The sequence below is a fragment of the Coccidioides immitis genome, assembly GCF_000149335.2.
Source record: "Coccidioides immitis RS genomic scaffold supercont3.6, whole genome shotgun sequence".
Classification (NCBI taxonomy): Eukaryota; Fungi; Ascomycota; class Eurotiomycetes; order Onygenales; family Onygenaceae; genus Coccidioides; species Coccidioides immitis.
Genome location: NW_004504312.1, coordinates 2,682,263 through 2,709,378, shown reverse-complemented (window position 1 = coordinate 2,709,378; position 27,116 = coordinate 2,682,263). Strand labels below are relative to the sequence as shown.

The following is a 27,116-nucleotide window of genomic DNA, read 5'->3' as shown; positions in this document are numbered from 1 at the left end:
TTTTCTCTGGTTCGATTCCTCTGTTTTCCGTTCTCGTTTAATTTCTCCCCGTAGAAGATGCTCCCATCTTTTGGATTTTTTTTTTTTATACTTGCACCGCATACTTTTAACCCCCTCTATCCTTTTCTCTTCCTTTTTATGACTATTGACAGGCTACGATTCTCCTTTTGATTGTTTTTCTCCGCCCTCTTAGTCAGTTGTACGACCGCAAGTTTCGAATGCTGGTGGATCTCTCGGTTTATCTCCCTTATTCTGCAAATCACCTCGATGCCTTTATGCCCCCTACGATATCCATATACGCAAACCTCTTTATTTTTTATACTAATTGCTATCGGCTGCTTTGGTCAAAGGTGTTTGTTTTTTTAATCTGTTGATGATGTCTGGTTCGATGGAATTACTTTGGCGAGGACATGGCGCTCTACCTTTCCTTTCTCTATCCAACTCCTCCTGTTCCTAGTAATGTATAACTATGACAGACCATAAGCAAATTTTCAAGCTGCTGGTAGCTATTTTATCCTGATGTCAAAAGCTCGTGGGAGAATCTCCCCGTATTTTTGCCTGCTGGTCCCCTGAAGGCTTGGCAGCGTTGATCCTTCATCAAGAAGCTGTCAACCATTACATCATTGCCCGCCCCGCTCGTTTGGCAGTCGGGAGCTGATTTTAGCCAGCGTCCAAAAATTGAATTTAGCATGTTTCGGTTACAGCTTCTTATCCCTTGTAATGCAGATGCATGGCTAGCATGAATGGCCAGGTCTTGCTAGGAATGCTTTTTCCTATTGAATGCTACACATCTCCATGGCATTACTCTGTCATAGACCTTGGGGCACACAGTGACCTCCCTGTACGTAAGTCGTGTTAGAATCCCTGCATTTGTTTTGCTTCCTTGTTTAACTCCTTGGTCGCATACCAGGATACTGACATTTCGTCCGCCGCCATCTTGTCTCGATTTATCCGATCAAGAAGTTTTGATTAGCTACCTACCGTCGAGAATCCATGGATACAATGCAGCCGACAGGCGCCAGCGAAGAGCTCATCCCACCCACAATGCCAGCCGTCTACCTCCCGACCCATCCCTACGTGAAACACCGCAAGCCAGGGCCCTCCAATCTCGTCTACAGAGCTGATTTTCCTACTCCTACACCTACTGAGACGCAATACCTGATCAAGGTTCAAGCAGCCGCTGTATGTCGCGGCGAGCTAGAATGGCCTCATCTCCTCCATCGCAGAGAAACCGGAGCGGTCATCGCGCATGATATCTGCGGAACTGTCCTCTCCACTCCTTTTACAGACGAGCATCTTAGAGACGGACCTAAATTCAAAGTTGGAGATCGCGTGTTTGGCTTGATTGAGCCGAGTAGAGATGGTGGTGCTGCGGATTGTGTTGCGGCTGAGGAAGACGAATTGGCGTTTAAACCGCAAAATATCTCTGCGGTTGAGGCTGCGAGTATTCCGTTACCTGCGCTGATGGCGTATCAAGGGCTGTTCGAGCAGTTGAGGGTGAATGACTGGTTGAAAGAGGTGCATGGAGTGCATAAACCTTTGAGGCTGCTGATTTTGAATGGTGCCTCCAGCGTGGGCATTCATGCGATTCAGATGCTAAGGTCCAAATCGCTTTTGCCTAGCGCGTCCATTTGCATCTTTGCTACCACTAATTCTAAGCAGCAGAGCTCCTTTTTGAGAGACAAGTTCCATGTTGATGAAGTGATCGACTGTGCTGAAAATCCGGATCTTGTTGAGGCATGGGTTCAAAAAGGCTGGGCGCCTGTACACCTCGTCCTAGATTGCATTGGCGGTAAGGCACATAGACAAGCCCACGATGAGAAGATCATATGCAAAAATGGTGCGATCACAACCACAGTGGGAGCGGAAAGCGAAGTTAGGGAAGCGTCAAAAAACCAACACCCACACAGCCAATTCGTTTCAATAGAACCGAACGGGAAACACCTAGAGATAATTGGGAAACTCGTCGAGAAGGGAGAGCTGACGCCGTATGTTGACAAAGTATTTGAGTTGCATGAAGTAAAGGAGGCTATGACATTTGTCGAAGCAGGGGAGCTTAGGGGAAGGGTTGTGCTGCATATTAATTATGATTAGCCTTACAAACATAAGGCGGTGAAAATATATATACCGTCCATTCTAGCTTTACGAGGGAAGTAGTGCTGAAATCCCAAGGAGCAGGTTCGCAACCATAGAGGCCCTCTCACTCTTCATTTTGGCAGATTTTTCGTTTGCGAGATCCAACAGTAAGATGGACATGCCGGACACTTCACAATGAAACGAAGCCAGAAAAGAAAAAAAAAAAAAAAAAAAAAAAAAAAAAAAAAAAAGGGATAATGGCAAAGGTTCATTAATGTCACGCTCTATCCATAGTGAGTCTTCCATTTTCTTGGATCCGGAAAGGTATGCCGGGAAATAATCCGCCAAATTCAGAGCATATCAAACAAAATATAGATGAACGAATAATGGCAAAAGGAAATTCAAAAGTGCAATTTAAAATTACCCTAATAATCGAACAAGGATTAGAGAGAAAAGAAGAGCGAGAACTTATATAGAAGAAGCAGAGGAGAAAAAAAAAAAGAAAGAAAGAAAGAAAAAAAAAAAACGGGAAGGGCATATGCGGTCTCAGGAGCAGTCTCCAGTATAGAAACAGGATAGACAAGACAAAGGCCCAGATAATCAGCTTTGTGTCATATTTCCCATGATTTCTCAGAGGGATCGCTTTAACTGTGGCCCATTAGACGGATGAACAATTAGATAGAGGGCTGCTATAGGATGAGAGCGGCATTCGGGACCAGACGACCCGTCTCATCTCTGGTTTCTGATGCGGAATGGTAGGTGGTTTGGCGGGCGGGTCGTAAGTGTAGGCCACGGACAGAAAGATGGGCCTAGAGATAGATACAAGACACAAGTACGAGGTGCTGGTAAGGCAAAAAAGGTATCAGGCACATAAATCTAGAATAAAAGTTTCACGCTCAGAGCAGGGAATCAAGACGAGTAAACACATTTAGGCATGCTGCCACAACCTGTTGGAGAGTAAGCATTGAACTTTTCCAAACACGTAACCCAAGGGGGACAAACCTCTAATTGAAGCTCCCTATCTTTGGCTTTGTCAAGCTCTTCTCTGACTGCCTGAGCCAAATTCGCCCCTATTCCTTGTGTACCACCTGTCCTTAATGAAAACGGCCATTGCGAATAGTCAGCAAGTAATTCATCCACCTGAGCAAATGCTCTTTCTCGTGCATCATGGTTCATCGTAACGAGGCAATTTTCAAGAACATTAGCGGCATAAGCTGCGCAGACCATGGCTATAGTCCTCAAATATCTGAATTCAACATCGTTGGGAAGGAATTGAGTTGGAGGTAAGATGACAGTGCGGCTGCTACAGATATTTCGAACTCTCTTGTTTAGATCGTCCTTCGCAGCGCTGTCGGCGACAGGGTGGGTGGCCATATCGAAGAGCAGGAAGTTTCGTTTCTCAGTGCGAAGGACACCTTTATCGACAAGGCCCTTTGCAAGCCTTTCTCGTACTTGTTTAAGCTGATAGCCGATTTTCATTAAATTCCAGGTTTCGCCTGATTGTTGAGACACACGCTAAGTTAGCACATAACTGCTTCACAGAAGAGATATATAGAGAGAGTGGGCATATCCGTACCACTCATAAGATCAATCCACGAGCTAACACTCATCTTCTCGCTTGATTTCATCATTTTCAATGCCTCGTCCAGCAAGACTTCTCCAGTCAATGTGTCGTCAATAACCTCAATGACCCGATCAGCAAGCGGGAAGCGGCGTCGTGAAGAATCCTTTTGCATGCTGATCCGGCCACGGAAAGCCAGCTCGATCACAATACATCCCCGTAAGGCGTACGAAATGTTCTCGTTCCAAAAGGAGTAGTAGCCCTAGCACAAGCAATTGAATCGTGAGCATAATAGCCAAGTGATAACATTAAACATCACTATATCCCATTGCATATCACAAAGCCCAAGGGGAAATCCCCGGTGATATGATTCACCAACCTGCTTATCTTTTATCCCTAGCAATAGCACCTCTTCCATTAACGTCAACTTTGGCTGCTTGACCTTGTCAGCGCTCTCGCTGATATCTCGCGGATCAAAGGCAATCTTGTGCCCGTTTTCTCCTCCGATGAACGACGTCTCAGGTACGCGGTTATCGGATCCATTGTGGGGAGATGGAGATGTCACTCGACTGCCATCACTGGCGTCGCCCGTACTCCTCCCTGCCCCCCGACGGCGGGTTAGACCACTCTGAGTCGCCATGCCGCCAGATGTGGAACCCGTTGGTGTGAAGAAGCGTCAGGAAGTCGGGTTATACAGCATGGACTAATTCGAATATCTTCGAAGGGGCGGGATTAAAGCTTTCGGGGTGAGCTGCTTGTCCGCGAGCGATGATGTTCGCAGGTCGGTGAGGCAGCACGAAAAAAAAGTGGTCTCTGCAGTAATGAAGCAGAGAGTGCGCTAGGCAAGAAAACAAAGAAGACGATCTCTCGGGGCGGGATATTTATTTCACTGTTGAAATAAGCTCGTTTGGCGGAGAGCAGAGCGACGCCTCCTGGAAGAAATCGGTGCCAACAGGCACCCCAAAATCTGGCCGGTACAAATCGTATCAGCTCCAACGGTCTTGGCAGCCTTTTTCGCTCTCTCTGCAGAGAACAAGGGGTTTACCTGGCAAGGGGAATTGGATCGCGTGCTTCTAAGTGTTTATTAAACCGTGTCTACCTACACTAAGATGCCGAGATTGCGTTTCGACTGGCCGCCTCAATCGAGTTTTCACATGAAGTGGCATCGAATTTACACCACGACTGGTATGGTATCTGGAAACGCGACCCTTTTTCCCGGGGTAACAATAGCAAGGCATGCACCATTGGCTGTGCGTCAGTATTCACTGGAAAGGCAACTCTTATTCTTTCACAATTGTTGGGGGCGAATAATCACTACAGTTTGGGTCCATTTGCTCCTGTCTCTCTTTTTTTTTTTTTTTTTCCCCTGTCTCCATCCCTGCGATCGAAGCTCCGACGCAGGCAGAGTCGCCTCACCAAGGGGAACAGCAGATAAAAGACCTCTAAAATTGTTCGAAATCTCAAAGTTGATATACACAATACAAGAGAGGAACGGTTAGAACCGCAAAATCGTGACCTCCCCATGCAGCCTACTAACCGGCGCCTTCACCCCTTAGTTCTAATACATAACCATTTTCCCTGGGGTAATCCTGCTCACTGAATCGAATATCGGCCAGTTTAGTGGGCTACATGCAGTCAGTAATGTACTAGAAAAATGAGGGCCAGACTGTTACAAACCATCGGGCTGGGAAAGGATATACTGAACAGCTTGATCGACTACGTAAACATTGTTAGCGTATCTTGCAGTTAATTTTTGAGCCGGTGGTACATACTGCTGTGGATCGCGTCTGCCTCCTTGTCTGGGATTTCAATGCTGAATTCCTGTTGAGAAACTGGTCAGCACTGACGCCAAATGCGGATAATTCTTTAACTCGAAACACAAACGTACCTCTTCAATAGCCATCACAACCTCAACGGTGTCCAAGCTGTCCAGTCCAAGGTCGTTTGTGAAGTGCGAAGTGGGAGTAATCTAGGGTTCAATTGTGAGCATCGTCACACGAGGAGCAATAAAATGATGATCGTCCTGTACCTTTGAGGCATCCGTAACCTAAGAAATATCAACCTAGTCAGAATTCGACAGTATCACTTCGCTGAGTCAATGGTCCGGGGCTCACCTTGTCAAAGTTCTTAAGCAGGTCGATTATTCTTCCCTCAACCTCTGACTGGTTAAGGCCGGCTGGCGCAGAGTACGATCGGATAGCCTGATAGGGGATGCACGGAGCGAATTGGGATTGCCGAACAATGGCAGAGGCTCTGGGGAGTTGACGGACGGTCGAAGAGTTCCTCACGGCACGAGGTATGGAGACGGTTCGAAGAGACCGGATGAGAGCAGATCGGAACATTTTGGCTAGCGAAAGGAACTGAACAAGAGGAGAGCAGTGGAGGTGAGGCCGTTGGACCGGGGTAACCGTGACAGTTGGAGGGTTTGAGGTGCTGCACGGGAAGATATTAAATTCTTCAGGTTCTTTTGGAAGTTCCTGTTCTTTTGGGCTTGGTCAGCCGCCGGCCAATCAGCGCCCGCAAAAACCATCTGACCTTCACCACTTCTGAGAGGGCAGCGAACATCTCCCGTCCAGAACTCACTTTGCTTCCTCAGTCGCTGCAATTGACGCATTTTCACACCATGGCGTCGTCAAGGGCAGTTACAAGATTGGTCGCCTATCGACGCCCGGCCGCTCTGCCATACTCACTCCCTTCCTCGTCATCCGTCCACCGCTCCGCCAGCACGCCTGCCCTCACTTTTTCGACATCAGCCGTTCAGAATGCAACACCACACGGCCCGCCACAGCCTGGCTTCCGCATGCCTACACCAAAGAGATGGGATCAAGACGAAGATTCGACTTTAGACAAGGCCGGAAAATACTTCTTGATGACAGAGTTATTTCGCGGCATGTACGTGGTGCTAGAGCAATTCTTTAGGCCACCGTAAGTACCGCCTATTCTCTCTCGGCACGCTTTTCAATTGCAATACCAGGCCACTATGCTCCTAGCTCCATGTTCCAGTGCGGCTTGCGATGAGTGTTACGTTCTTATTCTGACAACGTTTGCCTTTCTAGGTATACAATCTACTACCCATTCGAGAAAGGCCCCATCTCTCCACGATTCCGCGGCGAACACGCCCTACGCAGATATCCATCCGGCGAAGAGAGGTGTATCGCCTGTAAACTCTGCGAGGCCATCTGCCCTGCACAAGCCATCACCATTGAAGCCGAAGAGCGTGAGGACGGAAGCCGACGGACGACACGGTATGACATTGATATGACCAAGTGCATCTACTGTGGATTCTGCCAGGAGAGCTGCCCCGTAGATGCCATCGTTGAATGTAAGCAATGCTTAAGAGTTCCTATGTTAACCTGAGTGACCCTCGAAAGAGAACATCCAGCCTTCGTGTTTCGAAGCATTGAATGCCTGCTAATCGTATTGCTCGCTTGTAGCTCCTAACGCCGAATACGCGACAGAAACCAGGGAAGAACTATTGTACAATAAGGAAAAATTACTGGCCAACGGTGATAAGTGGGAGTCAGAAATAGCTGCAGCTGCTCGTGCGGATGCCCCTTACAGATAAAATTAAATCGAACTATTCAAGGTCTATCGATCCGTTTCGATGCTAGCAGTTTCCTTTTTCTTTTTGATAGACAAGCTCTTTTGATCTCGAGAAGCTACTCAAATGATAACCGGTGTATGTATATAGTGTGGTGACTTTTATCGGGCCGACACCTGGAGCATTCTGGACCTGAGTCCGTATTACAATGCAGTTTCATTTGTCAACAATAAAAGTCATTTTCCTGTCGCTTGTTAAACAAAAAAAACAAAAAGGCATCAAATCAGATCGAGCGGATCATTATGTACAAGATTTCTGGCCCTGACCTACACGCCGGATAAATCACCGAAATCCAGAAGGTGGAAAAATTGCGTGGTCGAGTTGCGGTTGTATTCTCCCTGTCATCAACGGACAGAGCTGCACAGACGAAGATAAAGAAAACAGGTATCAAGGTAGGAATCAAACGTAATCATCGTACGGTGTTATCATTTCTTCTTCCCACCAACTTTCGTTTTAAACCTTCCTTCAAAGCCAGGCCTAGCTTTGGGCTTGCCTTTCTTCCCCTTGTTCCCTTTCTCTTCTTTTCGTTTTCGAATATTCTCTTCTCTCTTAGCCTGCCTCGCTTCTCTGCTTTTCGCTACGCCTTCTATCCTCTCCTTCCATTGCTTCTCGCTCTTCTTCTTCGTGCCCTCTTTCCTGTTTAGCGCCTTTTTCAGCAAAGACACATCGTCTTTCACTTTCTCGCCATGAGCCCTCTTCTTCGCGTTAAGCCACATGTCTTTCTCTTCGATTTCCGCCTTCTTCTTTTCATCAAGGCCAGCAAGTCTTGTTTGTTTGGCCTCAGCTGCCTTTAGCGCTGTTCCGGTGTCTTGAGGGCCTTTTTGTTTTTTCTGATTACGAAGGGTGGACAAACTTGGATCTGCTGTTTGTCCATCGGCAAAAACAACTCGGCCAAACGAAAAATTGTTTGTTATCGATGTGATGGATTCCGCGGGGGAGCCGGGAGATACCAGTAGCGAACCCTTGGGGGAGAAGCGCTTGGCGATGGCTTCATCACGAAGTCTTTGCTCTTCCTCCTTAGCCTTCTGGCGCATCTCCTTCTTGTGAGCACGGCGCTGTTCCTCACGTTGCCTTCTAGCTTCTATCAATTCTTGACGGTTTTTCGCGGGTTTCCCATTGAATCCATCAGCATGTCGGGCAGCGCGCAGCTCGTCAAGACGTTTCTGTAGACGTTGTTTGAGTTCTTCTGAGGTGGGTTTTAAAGGTTTTGGGTTAGATTTTTGTTCATCATTCTTATTAGCGCCATCATTTTCCGTAGGCGGGACAACGGACGATGTAGACGAGGTTCCCGAGGGCGGTTTTGATGTATCAAAAGGATTGGAATCGGCTGCAGGCGACGTGGGTGCTGTTGATTCAGAATTGGACTCTTTTTCCCCAGAGAAGCCTTCAACAGGGGCCATCTCATCCGCAACCTCCTCGTCATCACTAGCGTCATCGGCGCTGGAGGCTGTTGCATCTGGTTTTTCAGCGGAAGTTATGGGGTGCGTCGAAGCTTTCGTCGATTGCTCTAAGGCCCTCTGCTTTTGCTTTCGTTTCTCTGTCTTTTCTGCAGCCTTTTGTTTCTTCTTTTCTTGTTTTGCTGCTTTTTTCTCTTGCTTCTGCTTTAAACGTTCCTCCTTTTCATGTTGCAAACTATCATTTGTTGACTCCGGGAGATGTCCGTCTGTCGAGCTGTCTCCCTTTTTCTGCTTCTTCTGACGATAATCGCCGCGGTTAAGCCCTTCAAGCGGTTTCTCGGAGCCGAGTTCCCCATCATCCGTGTCCAACTGTCCGTCCTCGCGTTTTCGCTTGCGGGCATTTTCATCCATAACGTCTTTCGCTGACTTTGCTGCATCAGGATCTAATTTAGCTCGTTTTGCATTTCGGGCTTGTTCTTTTGTCTGTTTCTTTCGTTGCCATTGATCCTATAGGTTCGTGAGAGAGTCAGCACTGATAACCAGCATGAGATTGGCACCCACAAAACACCATATATCAGAGAAAATAAGGACTGAGACACTCACACTGGTATCTTGTCCATAATAGTATTTTGCTGGGATTAACGACAGCAATCCATCAAAGGCGTTTGCATGGCTGCGGAGCCGCTCCTAGAAGTAGCATTGTTGGTCAGCGAAAGAGAAAATTTCATTAAGAGACCATCCTCGACCTACCTCTAAACTATCTGCCATATCTGGGATATTAATTATTAGACTCGAAAAGATTTAAGCTATTGTCCCACTCATGCACTCGCTCCCCAATGCGCTCCTGCGACACTGGCCCGTCCAAGCGTGCTGAGCAGAAAAATATTTAGGTTGGGTGGGCAGGCTCTCTTCCGGTTTGGTGACGGTTGCTCGCCGCCCTTACGGATGTCGGACTTGTGCTCCACGTGACCTCAGGGCCTCCAATCAACTCAACAGCCGAACAGAAGTTCCTCGTCTCTGCCCATTGAGACTTGGTTCCCTGCCACCCAGATCTTGCAAGGCTCTACGCGATGAATTTTCCTTATGCCTATAAGTGGACACCTGGAAGCACAGCAGACCAGATGCATTCCAAGAAAAAAAATGGACGTAGAGGAAGACCTTGAAGTCCCTACCCTGAGTGACCGCGCTCCCTCGTTTTCCCTACTTTTCACATCTCGTTGTCATTGAGCCCGCCACACGATCAGACTTCAGCGCTATTTTCTCCGTGGCAATAAGCCCTCCAGCCGAGCGCGATCCGGAGAATGGATAATCCGGATCCAGTTGCCGATACCCGTATCGGAATTTTGTAGGCCCGAAAAACCATGGAACCCCGATGAACCCACCATAAACAGCACCTGAAAGGTTCCTGCAGCAGGAATGACATGTTTACTGTTCCTGAATAGGAAACAGTTCTCATTTTTAAAGATTCCCCTGCCTGAGAAACATTCCCAATTGCTGTAGAATGATTTTGGAATGGTGAGAACATTCTCAGAGTTGCTGAGAACATCAGTAGAAACCCAGTTGGAATACTGTTGGGAATTAACTACTACAATTCTAGTTTCAGGCACCATTCATTTCTAGTCCTTGATCAAATATGTACAAAGCAGGCAAATCTCAGAGAAATGAAACATCCCAGGTGTATAGTAGAAAGGTTCCAGAATCACAACCACTGAAAACCAGATTGCCACTGATATTCAACACCTCACTAATCAGTACAGTATAAAGACTTGGCTTTTTAATTACAGAAAGTCCAATAATAGTGTAGTTGCTGCCCTCTAGATCTACCTGCACAATTGATAGATCTAAAACCTGATCTCTTATCATTTCCAATGCCAGAATCACTAAAAAGAATACTCTTTTATTTGTATACAATTCATGAATAAAAATACTGGTAATTTGCCTGATAGTGGAGCTGATTCCATGCATATACTCAATCAAATCATCAACTATTAGTTTGATTTGCTGGTCTCCAAGTGAGAAAGTAATATTCTTATAGAATTATATTGCAGTTGAGTCTGGTTTCATTACAGACAGCTTATCCCAATCTTGCTTATATACATTTTGGAGTTTCTGCAAAAATAAGTAGAGATTCAGTAATACAGATAGCTGTATATTTAGAATATCTAGTACTGGCACCATTTTTTCTGCAGATTGTTGTGCTTAGAGATTCAGAGAATACTCACCAGTAATATCTTTGTCTTCAGTATCCAGTGTCTCAAATTCATCTTCATGCAGATTAATATTCAGTCAGAGTAAGTCTGTAAAAAGAGTCAGGCAGTACTTATAGAGATTAGAGATGTACTGAATTAAGAATAGCTTACTATCAGCAAATGCTTCTTCAAGTAGTAGAAGCAGTATACATCTGAAGCTTTCTTGCATTAACAGAATCTTTTTAACATCTTACTTATTTGTTCTCTGAACCAGCTTCTTGTATTTCTAATGCTTGTCCTCTTCAATGAGAATATTGCAATTATTTGAAATTGCATATTCATTTGCTTGTACTGAATAATGTATGTCAACATGCATATTTGAATAGTTTTTAAAGCTCTGAATTGTCTTTATCTTCTTTTTTGAATCAAAATTTTCCACAATTGAAATGCCTGTCTCTTTGACATACAAATCAAGTGCCAAGAGCTCAATTGAAACAGGAGATAATCTTGTACTGATTATAAAAGCTGCTCTAGATTCTGCTCAAGTGCCTGCTGGATGAGTAATCTTAACAGCTGATGCAGCAGTATTAATTAAACTTTGTAGATTCTGTCAGACTGTTGTGATAATCTCTTATAATTCTGCAGAGGCAAATTAAGCTGGTGATTAAGATGTTAGAACAGAATTGCTGCATGCAATTTCAGCATAAATTTGAACAATCAAATTCTTTGTCAATCTTTCAGAGTGATCTTTAAATGTTACAGACATTATTTGTTGCACTGCTGGATTTATCCATTTCTGAATCATGTAGTATTGAAGAAGAAGTGAAATTATAATAAATGCTTGCACATGCTCCTGTAATTGATAGGATTCCAAATGAGTAAGCAGAGATTAAAGATGAGTCTATCTCTGACAGAATGAAAACTTCTGAAGCAATTTACAGTATTCTTTTTGATCATGAGATGTAAGAATCACCAAAACCAATAAATAGTGTGCCAGTTTTGATATTTCTGAAAATTCACTGTAACATGAATCAGAAGAAAAAAAGATTACCAGATTAAGAGATAGACATATTTTAAGCAATACTGTCTGCTCTTTGGTCATTTCATATTTCTTGCAGAGACTTTACTTTAAAGCTTGAGTTTCTGTAGAGTTGATTTTTTCTCTCTGCTGCAGAATTCAAAAATGATAGCATTCTTCAGTCATGGTATCAAAATTCATGTCATGTTACTGATTCTCTGAAACCATGCAACTCCAACAAGATCATATTACTGTAGGCCCTTTGATTTCAGCATTAACATTCTGTTGCAGCATATTCTCAAGAAAACAGAGACAAGAGAAAATAACTCTAGTAACTTTCTTGCTGGAAATATTCACATTAATGTTTTTGTCAAGCAATGCTAGACCAGGCTTCAAGACTTCAATCACATCAGGAAAATTGGTTCCATGTGGCCTGAAAGTAATTATATAAACATTATTATGCTTGGCTCTCTTGATAGATTTCATGCTGGCAGGTATCATGTAGAAACTCATAAGGCTTCAGTACATGTTGCAGTATAGGCTGAATCCATTAATGAAAAGTTGGTAGAGAAGAGATATAATCTTTTTGCTGTTAGAAAACATTTGCTTCAATATCTCTCTATCATATGTTACTATTTCTAGCTTATCATGTAGTGAAGTGCTCATATTAAGTGGTCAAGCTTTCAGTATTCCTGATTTCAAAGTTAGTACTTGCTGCATGAAATATTGGGCATTCAGAAGCTTATATTCCAAATTCTCCATATTAAATCTATAGTCAAGATATATGTTAACTTGGGAAAGAATATTGCCTGCTAAAACAAATGTTTCTTGACTTTCAAGAGCAAGAACTTCATTTGAGTGGTGCTGTGAATTCAAATGGGACAATTTTCTGCCATAAAATATTGACATAAATCAGTATACTGGTTGAATTCAGAGAGTGATTGCATTTTCAGCAAGTGGATTTGATCTTTTATCTCAACCAACAAATTGAACTCTTCCCAAATGATCATGGTTCATTGAGTCTTTATTGCAGGGGCAGTCAGCATTGTGGTATTGGTAGAGAACAAAGTCAGAGAGAAATATAGGCTTGCCATTATGGTAATATGCAAATTCACTCAAGAAGTATTTAATGAAGCTTCTCCAGCTTCAAGATTACTATAACTCTCTTGAGTTATCAACCAATTCAGCCATTTCTATATGCAGCTTCTTCCAGAAAATCAGTAATTTCACAAGTGTAGATATCAATGCAATAGAGTTCTGGAAATACATGTTTATGCACAATGTCACTTAAGCAAGTCTTTTGTCCACATCTGATAATATTGGCATTTTCTTTGAGATGACTGACAGCACTTTTTGATAGATAGATAGTATCAGAAATTGTAACCAGCATCTCTTCTTTAATGTTGACAGTCCAGTAGGCATAAGTTTCAATGGCTTGATATCTATTAGGTTCTGGAGGATTTCCCTCAGTAATTGATATTGCTGTTGGAATATGCCTGTATGCTTACACTACAACACAAGAGACATTAGAAATTAATCTATTTAATCATATGCTTTGGCCTGTAAGTGTGGAATAGCTTCTGATGATTCATTCTCAAGAATCAGTATTGTTACTTGAGTATTCATTGGCCCTGAATCTTTGTCAATTTCTGGATCTTTGTCAATTTCTGGATCTTTGTCAATTTCTGGATCTTTGTCAATTTCTGGATCTTTGTCAATTTCTGGATCTTCTTCAACCAGGATTTTGTTTTCTAGGCATGACAATTCTGCATCAGCTGCAGCATCTTTCAATATTTCATGTAATTGATTGTCATTGTTGGTATATGCTGGGCCAGCATTGCCATCACCAGTATCTAATGTAGACTATACAATATTAGTCTCAGCATTTAATAATTCTGATAAACAATTTTTCACACTATAAAACCAAATTTGTCATTATCAGAAATTGATGCCAAATTCTCCAGCTGCTCTAACTGTAGTAATGTCAGGTGGACACTGCTTTCACATTTAATTGACTGATGAATGCTCTCTTTACTTGCTTGATTCTGGGTCTGTTATTTACCAGCAATTGAAGCATTATTGCTTGAATTTGAATCTCAGAGCATGATTTTCTTGACTTTTTAGAGATTTGGACACAACATTTCAATAACAAGACTACTATTAATTGTATGAAGTTGTAAAAAAAATGCATGGAATGCTTATGAGATGAAGTATCTTTGGTTACTCTTTCAGAAAGTAAAGATTACCTGTTATCTGTCAACAGAAAATGTAGAGGAAATTGCTGATAGAATATGAAGTTAGAAATAATCACTTTCATGCTGGGGCCAGAGAAGCTTGCAATTGATATAAATTATAGTATATTCAAAATTTTACAAGAGTTTCAGAGTTAAATTCTTCAATATGAATGGTGAAGCTTTCTTTTTCAACAAATTTAATGTGGGTGACTTTGATGAGATTGCTGTCACAGGAACCAATACAGACATACAGAGGTGAAATATAGAACAAGATCAGAATTCTGAAAAAGGCAAAGAGAATGAGAAAAGAGGCAAGAAGTGCAAGTAAAGAGTTTGACACCCTGATGCAGAAGAATATGAGAGAGAGAATCAGTTAAAGAAGAAGGCCCTGAAATAGCAAGTGAGATGAATATATCTCACAACATTCAGCAAGAAAAAACTTCCCAAAATTATAGAGAAAGTATATAAAACAAATAATGAAGACTTATATGTCTTTAGTTCAGCAAGAGTATCTGCTCTGAAGTTTTTAAAAAGCTGGAAATATAAAACATTAAGAAAGATAAGTATTAGTATGCTGCTCCTTAAATATTGAGAGATCTTTTATCAACTGCTAGCAGAAGCATGTCAAGAATATAAAGAAGATTAATCACAAGAATAATTCTAATATTAGCATGCACTGTTGTCAGAATCTCAATAAACTCTTTGCATATTTTGCAAAGCACTTTAATTCTAAAAAATTCTTTGAGATTTTCTTCTGGGCAGAGCCAATTGTTGATTATAAGAAATCAAAGTAATTAGAGTAATAGTATATCAAGTATATGTCAGAATTAAAGACAAGTATAAGATAATGAGTACAACTGATCTTGATTTAGAGATATATGCTAATTTGGCAGTGCAGGTCAAACTGCATGACAATCTCATGAAGAAATCAAGCTGTGAGAAGGAAGCCATCAGAGCATGACAGGAAATTCTCAAATTTTGAAACTATATGGGACAACATCTGCAATATGAGAATGTCAACAAAGAGAACTTTGCAGAAAAGAGAAAGAAAATTAAGAAGAAGACAAGAGCTTCAGCTTCTGGAGCTGATAAGTCAGCAATTCTTATAAAGATTCAATTTTCAGGTGAGGCTCTGCTGAAAGAGTGAACTGCAAAATACTGAATCAGTAATGTAAAGCTCTCTTGAGACATCTGCACATTGATTAGCATGTATATATATATGATATAGAATCCAAATCTGAGCAGCACCAAAGCTGCAATAATTCTCACAATAATCTGACAGGCAAAGCAGCTGTATAGTAGGAATCAACTTTTCAAGAATTCCTGTCAAAAATCTGCTGGGGGATTACTCATCAGGATTGTATAGGTAATATAAAAATAAATATATCTAGTAGAGCACATGTCAACAAAGCTCTATCTAATCAGGACAGCTCTCATGTATATAAACAACCTCTCCCACAACCCCTTCTCTTTCTCTTCTCTCTCTCTCTCTCTCTCTTCAAGCCTTTCTAATCTTTATTTCTCCCCCCTTCTCCTCCTCTCTCTTTTCTCTCTTCCATTGGTATTTCTTTTCAGATTCATTAATATACTTCAATTTGCAAAGATAGGTGATCTGAGATATATGAGATTAGCAAAAGCTGATGCATTTTGCAGAAAAAACACATCAAAATGGTGAACATGTGTGAAACCCTGAAAGAGAACAAGCCAGGCCATAAACCAAAAAATAAAGTTTCAGATGGGCCATCAGTATTCTGTCAATAATATGTTACAGCATATATGACCCCAAAAAATCTTGAAAAGCTCTGTAATAATGTTCAAGACTCTGGCAATGCTTGCTCAAACTGCTTACAAGACAAGAAGCATTGCTGTAACTTTTCTGAAACAATAATTAATCAGATTCTTGAGTTGCAAAGTGCATACTTCAAATAAGCAAATACAACAAACACTGTTATCAAGAATGCTCACAAAGTGGGTGTTGTCACTTTTGCTCAAGCTATCAATAAAGAGTTGAAAATCATTCTTGCAAATATGCTGAAAGAGACTTCTTCCATTGATGATAAGCCAGATGCATTAAATAGCAAAGTCATTAAAGCTCTTCAAGAGATTTCCACAATCTTGAAAGAAATTCAGGAAATTCAAGAGGCAAACTTCATTGCAGTCTCCAACATAAAGAATGCTCTTAATGTAAGTTCACTTCACATCTCATCTTTGAGGCAAAGATTCTAACTTTCAAAAGAATATGCTGCAACTTATTGATTCAGGTCTTCATGCAGCTCTTGCTGCTAGCACTCGCTCAGCTCTGGCTGCAAATACCCCCTGTCCTTCTCATGCTGTAAGATATTCTCTTAGAATTGAATTGGAAAAGGGATCTAATGAGAGTGAATTAGTTGAAATGTTCTTTTGACAGTGCTTCTGATACTGAAGCAAAAAGGATCTGCTTCTCAATTGACAAAAGCTCCTTGCTGCCACAAACTGTTCCTGAAACCCCAACTCCAATCAGGAGCCTTCAATTTTCTCCATTTTCAACTAGTATGTGTGCAAATAATGTTTCCCAAAATATACTGACTGTTTATTCTGACAGAGCAATAAAGTATGGCACCAAAGGGTGTGTCTTCTTCTCATGATGTGACTCTGACACAAACTGTCTCTGCAAAGCCAAGCACGCCAGCAGTCAAAATTCCTGATGCCAATGAGAAGGATGCTGAAAAGAACACTGCTGACAACAAGGATGCTGACAAGAATGATGCCAACAAGGATGCCAACAACAAGGATGCCAATGAGAAGGGTGCTGAAAATGAGAATGCTGAAAAAGCTGATGCAAATGTTACTTCTGATGTTAGCAGCGAAGGATTCCAAAATTGGTTTTTCAGTCAGGGTGATCTGTAAGGTTAAGCGGCGGGAATTGTATAACTACAGTAGTTACCTAGTTTTCGGAATTAAGAAAAGGTTCTTTCAATTTGAAACGAAACCCTCAATCTCACAGTTCAAATTTCAGTTATGTGTTAGAACTGAGCTCATTTCCCGAAAGGAAGCATTTTCGGAAGGGTAATAGAAATCCTACAGTGCTCCAACAGTTCTCTATTTGGATTATGGTTCTCGCACGATTCCTAATTAGGTTACCGTGAGATCTCGGAAACGTAAGGGTTTTTCGGACCAACGAAATCCCGATATGGACCGGGTCTACCCATAAATGGTCTAGCCTCCGACGCTCTTATTGGATACTTGGCTTTGCTTGCGAATATTCAAAAGCTTGACTTGAATAAGCCCTTTTTAGCGCCCGCACTTAAAGAACGACAAACAAACAGAGTACTCTGTACAAAGTATGGAGAACAAAGTATTATGGAGCGAGAGAGAGCGCTAGAGAGTGCAGGTTTCCAATATGTCATATTTAATTGGACAAAAATTAACTGTTCACTCAATACCAGTCCAGAAATTAACCGGTGAAAGATCGAAAAAAACATTTGGAAAAAGGTAACCAGAGATGAAAACAAATTCCACTACCCTTCCCCCAAACACTTTGCTCAGGCAAATAAGCCAGCACAGCCGTAGCTCATCCTCCTTCCAATGGTATGGTGTGAAATTGCATTATGCCTTGCTAAGGGCCTCAAAAATTTGTTGCATTTGGTTGTCTGTCAGTCCTGTGTACTGCAAACAATCCGATCCGCACGGAAAAGGATAAACTGCATCGCCACAGGAGCTTGTCAAGACTGTGGCAAGATTCATACAACCTGGTGGGACTTTCTCAAAGCGGACCACTGGTGCGCAACTCTGTTAGATCCTACCATAACACAGGTTGCTTGCGCTGACCCAGGGAATATGATACTTACCGCCCTCCGAAGGGTTCGAACTGACGATCTTCTCCGGCTGCTTGTTGATCTGATCGCGACATATTTCAAAATTATACTTGGGCACATTGCACGGGCCGACTTCAGGACGCCGAATCTTGACGCGTGGGATATTTTCCGTGTCGAAAGTGGCACGCGGGTTGACGTATCTGGGTATATGGCGCGGTGGAGGCCACGCAGCACCAGTATCTAAGACTTCACCACCAAGGCCCACCAAGGTGAAGATCCCCCCAATCAATGGGGCGACAATAGGCATGGCATCAACAAGATGGATGAGTTTGTGCAAATGAAGGTTTTGACTTGAATTATACTTTTGAGAAGTTAAGACTTCATTGACAGAGTTGCTTGTTGAGTAGATGTCTTATTTTTATGGCAAACTAGTCGCTCTTTATTAATTGGTTTCCAGCTATTCCTGTGATGAGCAAATTCATCCTGTTAACAGCCAAGACAGAGATGTTGGTAGGTATTCAGGCATAGGACGCATTGATTCCAGTTCAGCTGTAGCTGGCATTGATTGTATTGGAACTGGATGATGGATTTTCATCAGAAACTATGGTAGATCCTAACTTCTAATGTAAAATCAAAGAAGTGCTTTGGGTAGAGGTGGGTACAATGTATCCAATTCAAGGAATATGATGGTGCAACAGATTTATCGAGGTGCAGAGCCAGGAGGAGCAATATGCGTGGGAACAAAATCAAGAATGATGTATCAATAACACCTATAGGGCAAAACTATGGGCCTCTGATTGGCAGGGAAAGATGATAGAGCTTCTTTATGATAGCCAGAAGGTATGTAAATGATTATTTGAGGATAGGCCTAAGTAAGTACTAAGTTCCAACAGGCAACATTGCTATATAGAGGATGAAAGGCCTGGAATGTAATAATTATGTTTCCTATGATCCAACTACCATAATGTGTTGCCTATCATGTTTTACTTTCAACCAACTTGTGGGGATCTGTCTGTATAGCCATAACACTAACATTCAATGTTACCACATATCCATCCTCTGCATAAAAGACTGGATCATGAAACCAGAGCCTCATCCCTGTCTTCCAACAACTTCAGACAATATATCAGGCATGGAGTAATGTTCACAGCTTCATCTCATCAAAGAGGACATGAATTATAGTTCTGAGGCATTCACAATCCAAAGAGGCTGGTGTGTCCTGGTTCTGTGGGTGATGCACTACCTTGCCACAAAATTGAGCTCAAGGGCACACTCCATTGACTCAGTTTCACAATCTGGGTTAGCTTCAAGAGATCTGTCCCTAAGGACAATGGCTGTATTTTTCTCCCTGCCAACCACATCAGCAGTTCTCCTGGATATATTACACTGTTGTCGGACTCCAGGTTCAGCCAATGAGGAATTACCTCAAATTACAACATATTATTCAACACGCTGTGGTGGCAACACATCTGATCACAATTAAAAATCACAAATCACAAGAGCAGTTGGGGGGCCTCACTCCGCTTTGAATAACAAGCGCGTCAGGTTCTTTACAGCGTAAAACCCCCGAATAAGCAATTTTACTGTCAAGTCATGTTGGAGGTTCGAGTACCGGGTACGGAGTACGTAGTGGGTACTCTGGAAGAGCTCCAGAGAAGAAAAAAAGCAAGAAAAGAAAAAGGGCACTGTTGGGCGGCAGCATATTAGTTAATGGCCTTCCGCGCTCGTGTTTCAACAAAATGATGTTGTCCAGGCAGACCGGACTGCTGGATTGCGGTGCAGTTCGACAAAAATACCTCACGGCCGTGATATGATCTGCGCATCAACTTCGGACTCTCCTATGATCAGGCTCACCGTCAGTGCGGATGGGACAAGGTCAAGATATCCACACATTAGCGGTTGGCGCAGGGGCGCACATGCATTGTTAAGGGATCGGCTGCGCCGCTCGTGGTGCCTCTATGTAACCAACATGTTAGTTGGCATTTCCATCACAAGCCTGTAACATGAGTTAGCTATGGAGGAGAGAGTATGACGTGTAGAATACCTGGATGTGATTGACTACAAATCACGCCCCCGCCTCTTCCCTGAGACCCTTGGGCAACTGCCGTCTGTTAATACTTGGTGGAATCACCTGAAACAACAAGCTCGCGGCCTTTCTCCTGTTCGCATCTCTTGATCTTACATTCATTTTTCGGTTAATTAGCAGATATACACACCTTGCTCGATCAGAAACATTAACACAAGCAAACAGTCCGAACCGAGTGCCCAAGACAAAGTCAGAGATGACTCAAGTTCAACCTGCTCCGCGAACGAGGAGAATCAAGCAACAATAGTCCGTGGCAAGGAACACGAATCAATGAGCATGATCGCAAAGCCTTCCCGTTACCCACAGTTCCCCCCACTCATGAATGCATACGGTCATTGGAATCTGATGTCGATGAAGACTTTCAGTCTCTGTGGCTCTAGCAAGGACGAGTGCTTGTTTGCGATCGAGATGCACACTGGCTACGGCTGCAAAGGTCCACTTGGGCCCAGACCAGGTTTGAACCTGCACAATGGAACGAGCAGGAAGGACCCCATCATCGCTGCAGCCGGAGACGGATCCCAATGGGCCGCCCGAATCTACTCATTTAATGTCAACAGTGTCATCCTGCTACCACCGCTCCGGCCCGACGCGAAAACCTTGGCTACTGAGTTGATGCATGGAACGATTACTGGTGACGGCCGAGTCACCTTTCATTTCTCTATCGAGGTTAGCTCTGGCAAGAAGATGAGGCGTGAGAAATTCGAGTGGAGGAGGATGAAGGAGGGCGACGATGACACCAAGAGAAGTGGGTTCAAGCTTGTGCGGCTCTTTTCCAATACGCGAGAGGCGTCCTCGAGTAATGATAACAGCAACATCGGCGAAGAACATCCCCCATCTGAGACCTTTGCTGTGCTTGAGTGGATAAAAGGCTGGTCAGGCTTCAAACAGGCATTCTCCCTCCAGTTGGGCAATGGGCAGTCAGACGCCCTGGGAGAACGCTGGACGCTTATGGTTGTGATGACCGCGTTGAGGATCTGGTACCTGCGTGTGTGCGGCAAGGCAAACAAAGCTGTTGTTGGCATAGGCGAGAAAATCCGAAGCAAATAATTCCCCTGGATGATAATCTGAGCTGGAAAGCTGGCTTATCTCCTGTTATAATGTTTATTTCCGAACTTGTCTTGATACTGAAGCACATTCTTAAATGTGACCACCGACCTTGAACTCTATGATGGCCCGGAGCAAGAGCTTCGTTCCCGTGCTTCCGGCTTTCGGAATATCTATTTGTTCAGTCAGTCCGTCTACACCTCGTAACTAAGTCGTAGATATTGGCTGAGATAGGTCGGAGCATCCCTCTTTGTGTCTGTTTTTCCATTGACTGATTTCCAGCTAATTGGATGGCTGAGCGATATGGCTCGCTCGTCGTCGCAAACAAGGGTATTTTGGCTGAGAGCGTTTGCTGGAGCTAACTACGATATTAGCTCGGCATCAACCACCAGCACCCCCCTGTAGTCTGTACGGGGTCTGTGTTTGTGCCCTAATGCCGCCAGCAAATCGTTCGAATCTGTAACTCCATGATCGAGAGTGTGGTGCGCTTATTCCGTATTTATTACTGCGTGCGAGTTAAAGGAATTTGAGGTTTTCCTCGAGGTAATCCCGGAGGCCGCATGTGAGCCTGAACACTTCTCCGTTAGTCTCTTCGGCCAAATAAATGAACGGTGGCATTTGTGGGTGATTGGTGTAGGCTCTTGGAGGAAAGATTGCACCCAGGCTACAAAAACAAATTGCGGGAAAAAAAAATTCCTGTAAAATGAGATTGACTAGACTGGGGTTCGATCCCAGGACCTTATCGGAGCCAGTGGATTAATCCAGCTGTGAACGATACGTGATAACCAACTACACCATCCAGCCATATCTGGAGTTTAAAATCCGACCCCCGGATTCCAAAAGGAAAAAGAAGACAAGTTCGCGAATCAGAAAAGGTAAACCGTTGGACACCGACATCCTTCCTGCTAAAACAACTGGACGCGTTGAAACAAAAAAGGGCATTTTACGGGGTAGATGGGATTAAAAGTGCCTCGTTTCACCTGCCCGGACTGATTGAAGTGGAGTGTCTATGCTACGCCATGCTGCGGCAACCGAGACGCATCCTGTGCCCTCCAGATTGCAGCAATATTCGGGTGCGTACCTCCTCCTCAGCCCCCTCGCAGGTCGCAAGTCGCAGGTGAAGCATACGGATATCTGCCACCAGGATAGCGAATTAAAGGGGGGGTTACGGTCTCAAAGAGGTCCTTACTGTCAGGCTGGAAGACTTTTTCCTGGTGAGCAGCAGATTGGAAATGTGGGTGAGCCACAGCGGCGGCGGGTGGACGAGTCACGTTATGTGGCTGGTCCTAAAGAATGAGCTAAACCTTGTCGGGACGGTAAGTTAACGGCCTTCCTTTCCGCCTTGGCGCAATGTGGATTTGATATCTCCAGACGCGTTGGCTTGACAATAACGAATTTGCCCTGTTAACCATATAATGAAATAATTTCGATAGCAGGAACTCTGCTATTATGCACTAAATTCCGAGCTTCGGTTGGTGTTCTTCCGAGTTGTCCACGTTAAACGGTAAACGCGCAGTGCTCTGTGAGCGATTTCGGATATTCGAAGTCCTTGGATATTGGTGGCAAACCATCACAGTCTTGCTACCAAAAATGAATTCTTTGAACGGGGCTCTTTTTGAGTTATGATGGCTTGAAGTATTGGCTGGAATACAACACCGGATTGCCGACTACCAGGGTGATTAACAGGAAAGAGAGCCTCCGTGCTGGTCGCCTAGGGTCTAATGGTCAGGGCCCATGAAAATAGGGAGGGGCCTTTGCCGATGCCTTCCGCAGACCATGGCTTGCGGAGGTCCTGGTTCAATAAAGCTGCCGAACGGGTATCGCGACCGTTGTTGTTTGATTCAGCCAACCTCTACCAGTCCTGGGAGGTCGTTTTCCAACCGAAGGACGCGAATTTACCAACTATGGAGACAGGGACGTTGTCCTGATTTATTCTTCCGATTGAAACCCACATCACAGCGGAGTACTTCCTTAGACACAACTACCAAACTCAGTCAATAATAACTGATTTCAGAAACCTGAAATGAATATAAAATTCTCGAGAGGATCCCGTCGAGATAACCTCATGTAGGTTATGTTCAAGCCCTCCATGATGCCATCGTCAAGTCAAAAGGCCAACGCCGAAACCCCAAAGGGCGGATGGCATTTGTCTTATGCATGGCCCGCTGTGCGGTCCAGTAATGCCATGTCGGTTCAGGAACTTTCATGGCAACGCTACAACTTACTCCAATACATGCCAAGAGATATATAAAGGTCCCGACCAGGCTTATAAAGGCCCTTTGGGGAAGTTTCGTTACTTGGTTCTGCGAAATTTTCTCACGGAGGAAACTAATATCGAAGTGGAATGTACTCTATATCCAGACATAACTTATACCAGAGCCCCATATACATCGTTCCCATTTTACTATATCCAAAGGTTCGGCTTTGAATGGAGTTCAGACATGGTCAACAAGTTTGCGGACCCATCAGTGAATACGGGAAATAAACTACAATATTTTTCAGGGTACGGAGTATGGAACCAAGGCTTTGTTTCCACTTCACACGTTCACAACTCCCCTCCGCCACTCTTGGGGTTGAACTCTCATCATTGGTCCCGCTTTGATGACTCCTTACCATAAGTATGATCCTCCATTCAACTCAGAGCACGTATCTCCAGATGAAGGCATTTATATAAGACGAGTTAGTAAAGTACTAACGACATTCGAGTTTGGCCTCGTTCAAAAATTTTCGGTTTCTGCTGTCCTGCACTGCTTTATTCAGATAGGGACCCTGATGGAGATAAAAGAGGTTTCCCGGATCATGTCGTGTGCGGAGGCAATCAAGGTTCGGGAAACGTTGATGAAATGAAATCCCTGGTGCATCCTTGGCATTTAATTTATGACAGGGATCGAGGATTATAACGATGGTGCTGCTGATCGAACAAATTACTGGATAGACGTCCTCTTAACCTCAGACAAGAGATAAGACAAGTTCAGCGTTAATTGACGTTAAACTCATGACGTGGTACGCTCCTTCAAGACTCCTAATGACATCGCTATGTTTTCTAACGTACACCAGTGGCAGCTGGATGGAATTTGAGATAAAAATACCCGCCATATCCACAGGAAACGATGCATGATAAAATTCCCACAGAAGCATGAATGCTGTCCTTAAACAATTCGGATTAATATTCCCGTATCCGAGCTTCTGTGTTTTCTTCGGTATACCCCTGTGACCTCAGCTGCCTGAATCTGCCAAGTGCCAGGGAATATCGCCAAACGTTTACCGAGGAGTCCGGCGCTTCAACATGACAGCCTTCAACATTCACTACGGTCGAGTGTTTGAAATATGAGGGCCTTAATTTCAAGCTGTCTGGTAAATCTAAACATGTTTGGAAAAACAATTGAAGGTGTCGAGCCGGTTAGTCCTTTCGTTTCGTCGCTTCCATCCGCCTGAAGAAAACTTTTTGCTCTCATTTCCTTCTATGTTCGTCTCTTTACTCCAGATATCCGGGGATTATGATCGCCACCGTGCGTCTCCCCGCATGTTCCCTCCACAACAATCAAACACCCGTTTCCCAAGGTAAGCCATTACATTATTTGCACAGAGCACGCTTTGAGGGCCATCAATTCAAAACCTCGTCGGGTTGCAAGCGGCTACTGGATGTGTTTCTCCTCGGCATTCATCGCTCACTCTGGGCAGGGGCTCGGGAAACCACCCCCTGGTCATCGGGAATGCACCCAAAGGTCTCGAGAACCATCGGTCTTCCCTGCAGAAATATATGATGGGCGTACATCAAACTTTACACACATGTTTCTTTCTCTCTCGATGATCCAACTTGCAGGCATGTCCCTTATCAATCAGCCAATGACATGAAGCTCGGCCGGTAACATGACTGAAAACGATCTTCAGCATTTCATCCGTTGCCGCACCAGATCGAGCGTGGAACCCGGTTGAGAATTCGAGAATGCATCGATACACGCCCAATGGAGAAGTTGCATTGCGTCGTGCAATGGGAATCTCTTGATATTCGTGGACATAATTTCCGTTGATGATGCACGCAAGGGCGGATTGATGTCAATATGATACCCTGTCAGGGCCGATCTTCTGAGCAACCGTGCTAGAAAAGACGTAGCGGCCTTAGGTCAATCCCACGCCATCCCAAGGTCTTGCGTGATGCTCTCGCACGAATATCCGCGAGTCCGCGACTGTAATTTTCTTAGGGCATTGTAGTACCGCACTGTTTAGGCGGTTCATGCTAGTCCGCGGCTAACCTAGCATGTCGTATAAATGTGAATCAGAGCCCGCTATCTCTCCTGACTCTCATCCTGCGTCGCTACAGCCCAAGCCCTTTGATCCGCGGTTCTCTTGGTGATATCGCTCGCCATGAAGTTGCTAAAATCGAGTCTGCTGCTTTTGCTGCCCTTCGTGACAGCAAGCCCCATTCCATCGGAGGACAAAGATATCATTCCTGGGAGATACATTGTCACTCTGAAGGATGGTATCACCCAGGAGGATATTGAGTACCATAAATCCTGGGTCACATCTGTGCATCGATCAAACCTTGCTGCAGCAACGGCTGCTGGCCGCCCCAGATTAGAAACTGAGGGCATTCGCAAATTTTTCCAGATCCATAAAATGAATGCTTACTCTGGAGCTTTTGACGACCAGACTGCCGAGGATATCAGACGCAACCCCTATGTAAGCTAACGATTATCCCAGGACCTAAAATGATATATCCCCTGCTAAATCAGTCATGACCTCCCTAGGTTAAATCCGTTACCCCTGACCGAAAGGTCTACCTTGCTGATACTGTTGTGCAAGAAAATGCAGGATACAACCTTGGACACATGTCAAGCAAAGGGAGACATTCATTCACCTATAGGTATGACAGCACGGCAGGAGAAGGGATTTGGGCATACGTTTTGGACACTGGTATCAATGTGGACCACATTGAATTTGAAGGACGGGCCGATTCAGGGTATAATGCTATTAAGAATGTCTCAAACACGGATAACTTTGGACATGGCTCGTTCACAGCCGGCATAATTGCCGCAAAGACATATGGGGTTGCCAAAAAGGCAACTGTGATTTCCGCAAAAGCGTTCGACACTGGCTCAGTTCGTGCCCCTTTGCATTTGAAACGCTTTAGCTGATATCGCTAACCTGAGGATGGCAGAGCACGTACGATTATATTTTTGATGCGTACAACTGGGTTGTCAAGAACATCACTGATTCCGGGCGGCAGAAAAAGTCCGTTGTTAACATGAGCATCAGTATGTTGCCTCGGCACGAGTGAACGGTGAAAAACCAGTTAGTGCTAAGGATATTGCGACTTTTAGGCAGTGCGAAGTACCAGCCATTCGACGACGCTGTTGACAATGCCTTCGAGGCCGGTATTACAACCGTTGTTGCAGCAGGAAACGACGGAGTAAGCGCCCTGACAGAGGAGGTGAATGACTTTTCCATTAACATGTTAATGCAGAGAGACGCCTCGAACAACACCCCTGCTAGTGCGGCCAATGCCATCACCGTAGCATCCATTCGTTTCGATAATGGTCGATCATTGTTCTCGAACTATGGCAGTGTTGTCGATATTTTTGCTCCTGGTGAAAGAATTGTGTCCTGCTGGATTGGCGGCAACGACGCAACCCGCAAGGCTGATGGAACCTCGGTGTCATCTCCCCATGTTGCCGGATTGGTTGCATATTTGATGGCTATCGAGGACCTTCCTGACCCTGCAGCAGTCACCAAGAGGGTTCTTGATCTCTCAATCCCTGATTTGGTTAGGGACCCAGGCGAAGGCAGCCCTAACCGAATCGCCTACAATGGTATTCAGGAAATGAATGAAACTGTTATTGCTTGAGGAGATATCTGGTATACTTTATATGTATATCCTTAGAATGCAATTCAAATATGTACGTATGTGCGCTCGGAAACACACCGCGTGCGGCGCGAACTTAAACGAGCTCTATCCATCTGCACTGCATGTCACATTGTCAAAGCGACAACCCACTAGGGATTTACCTTTGCTTTACGGGGAAGGTAGTACGACACATGTTATCGATGAGCTCTTCCCACTGCACAGTAAGCTAAGAAAAGAAAATAAAACCGTACATACTCCGTACTCCGCACCT

General features: G+C 44.0%; 11 protein-coding genes and 1 non-coding gene across 12 annotated transcripts; 6 read left to right on the top strand and 6 right to left on the bottom strand.

Moving 5' to 3' along the window:
• The first annotated feature begins 679 nt into the window (after window positions 1-679).
• On the top strand, window positions 680-2,189 carry CIMG_03999 (alcohol dehydrogenase). The gene is made up of 2 exons (XM_001244557.2): window positions 680-845; window positions 911-2,189. The coding sequence occupies exon 2, from the start codon at window positions 994-996 to the stop codon at window positions 2,092-2,094; it is 1,101 nt and encodes a 366-aa protein (XP_001244558.2). The 5' UTR covers window positions 680-845; window positions 911-993; the 3' UTR covers window positions 2,095-2,189.
• A 140-nt stretch (window positions 2,190-2,329) lies between these two features.
• CIMG_03998 (vacuolar protein sorting-associated protein 74) lies at window positions 2,330-4,277 on the bottom strand (the record flags this gene model as incomplete). Its single annotated transcript, XM_001244556.2, has 4 exons — window positions 2,330-3,023; window positions 3,079-3,572; window positions 3,653-3,899; window positions 4,017-4,277. The coding sequence occupies 4 exons, from the start codon at window positions 4,275-4,277 to the stop codon at window positions 2,973-2,975; spliced, it is 1,053 nt and encodes a 350-aa protein (XP_001244557.1). The 3' UTR covers window positions 2,330-2,972.
• Window positions 4,278-4,898: 621 nt separating this feature from the next.
• Window positions 4,899-6,071, bottom strand: CIMG_03997 (acyl carrier protein). The gene is made up of 6 exons (XM_001244555.2): window positions 5,752-6,071; window positions 5,667-5,684; window positions 5,526-5,606; window positions 5,410-5,458; window positions 5,315-5,353; window positions 4,899-5,262 (listed from the first exon to the last, which is right to left on the bottom strand). The coding sequence occupies exons 1-6, from the start codon at window positions 5,977-5,979 to the stop codon at window positions 5,255-5,257; spliced, it is 423 nt and encodes a 140-aa protein (XP_001244556.2). The 5' UTR covers window positions 5,980-6,071; the 3' UTR covers window positions 4,899-5,254.
• A 171-nt stretch (window positions 6,072-6,242) lies between these two features.
• CIMG_03996 (NADH-ubiquinone oxidoreductase 23 kDa subunit, mitochondrial) lies at window positions 6,243-7,452 on the top strand. Its single transcript, XM_001244554.2, has 3 exons — window positions 6,243-6,562; window positions 6,694-6,959; window positions 7,072-7,452. The coding sequence occupies exons 1-3, from the start codon at window positions 6,261-6,263 to the stop codon at window positions 7,200-7,202; spliced, it is 699 nt and encodes a 232-aa protein (XP_001244555.1). The 5' UTR covers window positions 6,243-6,260; the 3' UTR covers window positions 7,203-7,452.
• On the bottom strand, window positions 7,377-9,459 carry CIMG_03995 (60S ribosome biogenesis protein Rrp14). Its single transcript, XM_001244553.2, has 3 exons — window positions 9,386-9,459; window positions 9,239-9,322; window positions 7,377-9,142 (listed from the first exon to the last, which is right to left on the bottom strand). The coding sequence occupies exons 1-3, from the start codon at window positions 9,401-9,403 to the stop codon at window positions 7,664-7,666; spliced, it is 1,581 nt and encodes a 526-aa protein (XP_001244554.2). The 5' UTR covers window positions 9,404-9,459; the 3' UTR covers window positions 7,377-7,663.
• Window positions 9,460-13,384: 3,925 nt separating this feature from the next.
• Window positions 13,385-13,919, bottom strand: CIMG_13755 (uncharacterized protein; the record flags this gene model as incomplete). The annotated part of the gene is made up of 2 exons (XM_001244552.2): window positions 13,385-13,705; window positions 13,878-13,919. The coding sequence occupies 2 exons, from the start codon at window positions 13,917-13,919 to the stop codon at window positions 13,385-13,387; spliced, it is 363 nt and encodes a 120-aa protein (XP_001244553.2).
• A 2,185-nt stretch (window positions 13,920-16,104) lies between these two features.
• On the top strand, window positions 16,105-16,962 carry CIMG_13754 (uncharacterized protein; the record flags this gene model as incomplete). Its single annotated transcript, XM_001244551.2, has 4 exons — window positions 16,105-16,260; window positions 16,313-16,408; window positions 16,577-16,605; window positions 16,668-16,962. The coding sequence occupies 4 exons, from the start codon at window positions 16,105-16,107 to the stop codon at window positions 16,960-16,962; spliced, it is 576 nt and encodes a 191-aa protein (XP_001244552.2).
• Window positions 16,963-17,661: 699 nt separating this feature from the next.
• On the bottom strand, window positions 17,662-18,177 carry CIMG_03992 (uncharacterized protein; the record flags this gene model as incomplete). Its single annotated transcript, XM_001244550.1, has 2 exons — window positions 17,662-17,831; window positions 17,904-18,177. 2 exons carry the CDS (start codon window positions 18,175-18,177, stop codon window positions 17,662-17,664), a joined length of 444 nt encoding a protein of 147 aa, XP_001244551.1.
• Window positions 18,178-19,463: 1,286 nt separating this feature from the next.
• Window positions 19,464-21,257, top strand: CIMG_03991 (uncharacterized protein; the record flags this gene model as incomplete). Its single annotated transcript, XM_001244549.2, has 3 exons — window positions 19,464-19,492; window positions 19,653-19,868; window positions 20,100-21,257. The coding sequence occupies 3 exons, from the start codon at window positions 19,464-19,466 to the stop codon at window positions 21,001-21,003; spliced, it is 1,149 nt and encodes a 382-aa protein (XP_001244550.2). The 3' UTR covers window positions 21,004-21,257.
• A 453-nt stretch (window positions 21,258-21,710) lies between these two features.
• Window positions 21,711-21,804, bottom strand: CIMG_15119. The gene has a single exon. It is a non-coding gene; the product is annotated as a tRNA-Val (tRNA).
• Window positions 21,805-22,232: 428 nt separating this feature from the next.
• On the top strand, window positions 22,233-22,928 carry CIMG_03990 (uncharacterized protein; the record flags this gene model as incomplete). The annotated part of the gene is made up of 3 exons (XM_001244548.2): window positions 22,233-22,316; window positions 22,434-22,504; window positions 22,745-22,928. 3 exons carry the CDS (start codon window positions 22,233-22,235, stop codon window positions 22,926-22,928), a joined length of 339 nt encoding a protein of 112 aa, XP_001244549.2.
• A 2,437-nt stretch (window positions 22,929-25,365) lies between these two features.
• Window positions 25,366-26,845, top strand: CIMG_03989 (subtilisin-like protease; the record flags this gene model as incomplete). The annotated part of the gene is made up of 4 exons (XM_001244547.2): window positions 25,366-25,680; window positions 25,749-26,099; window positions 26,159-26,255; window positions 26,322-26,845. 4 exons carry the CDS (start codon window positions 25,366-25,368, stop codon window positions 26,843-26,845), a joined length of 1,287 nt encoding a protein of 428 aa, XP_001244548.2.
• Between the last annotated feature and the right edge of the window lie 271 nt (window positions 26,846-27,116).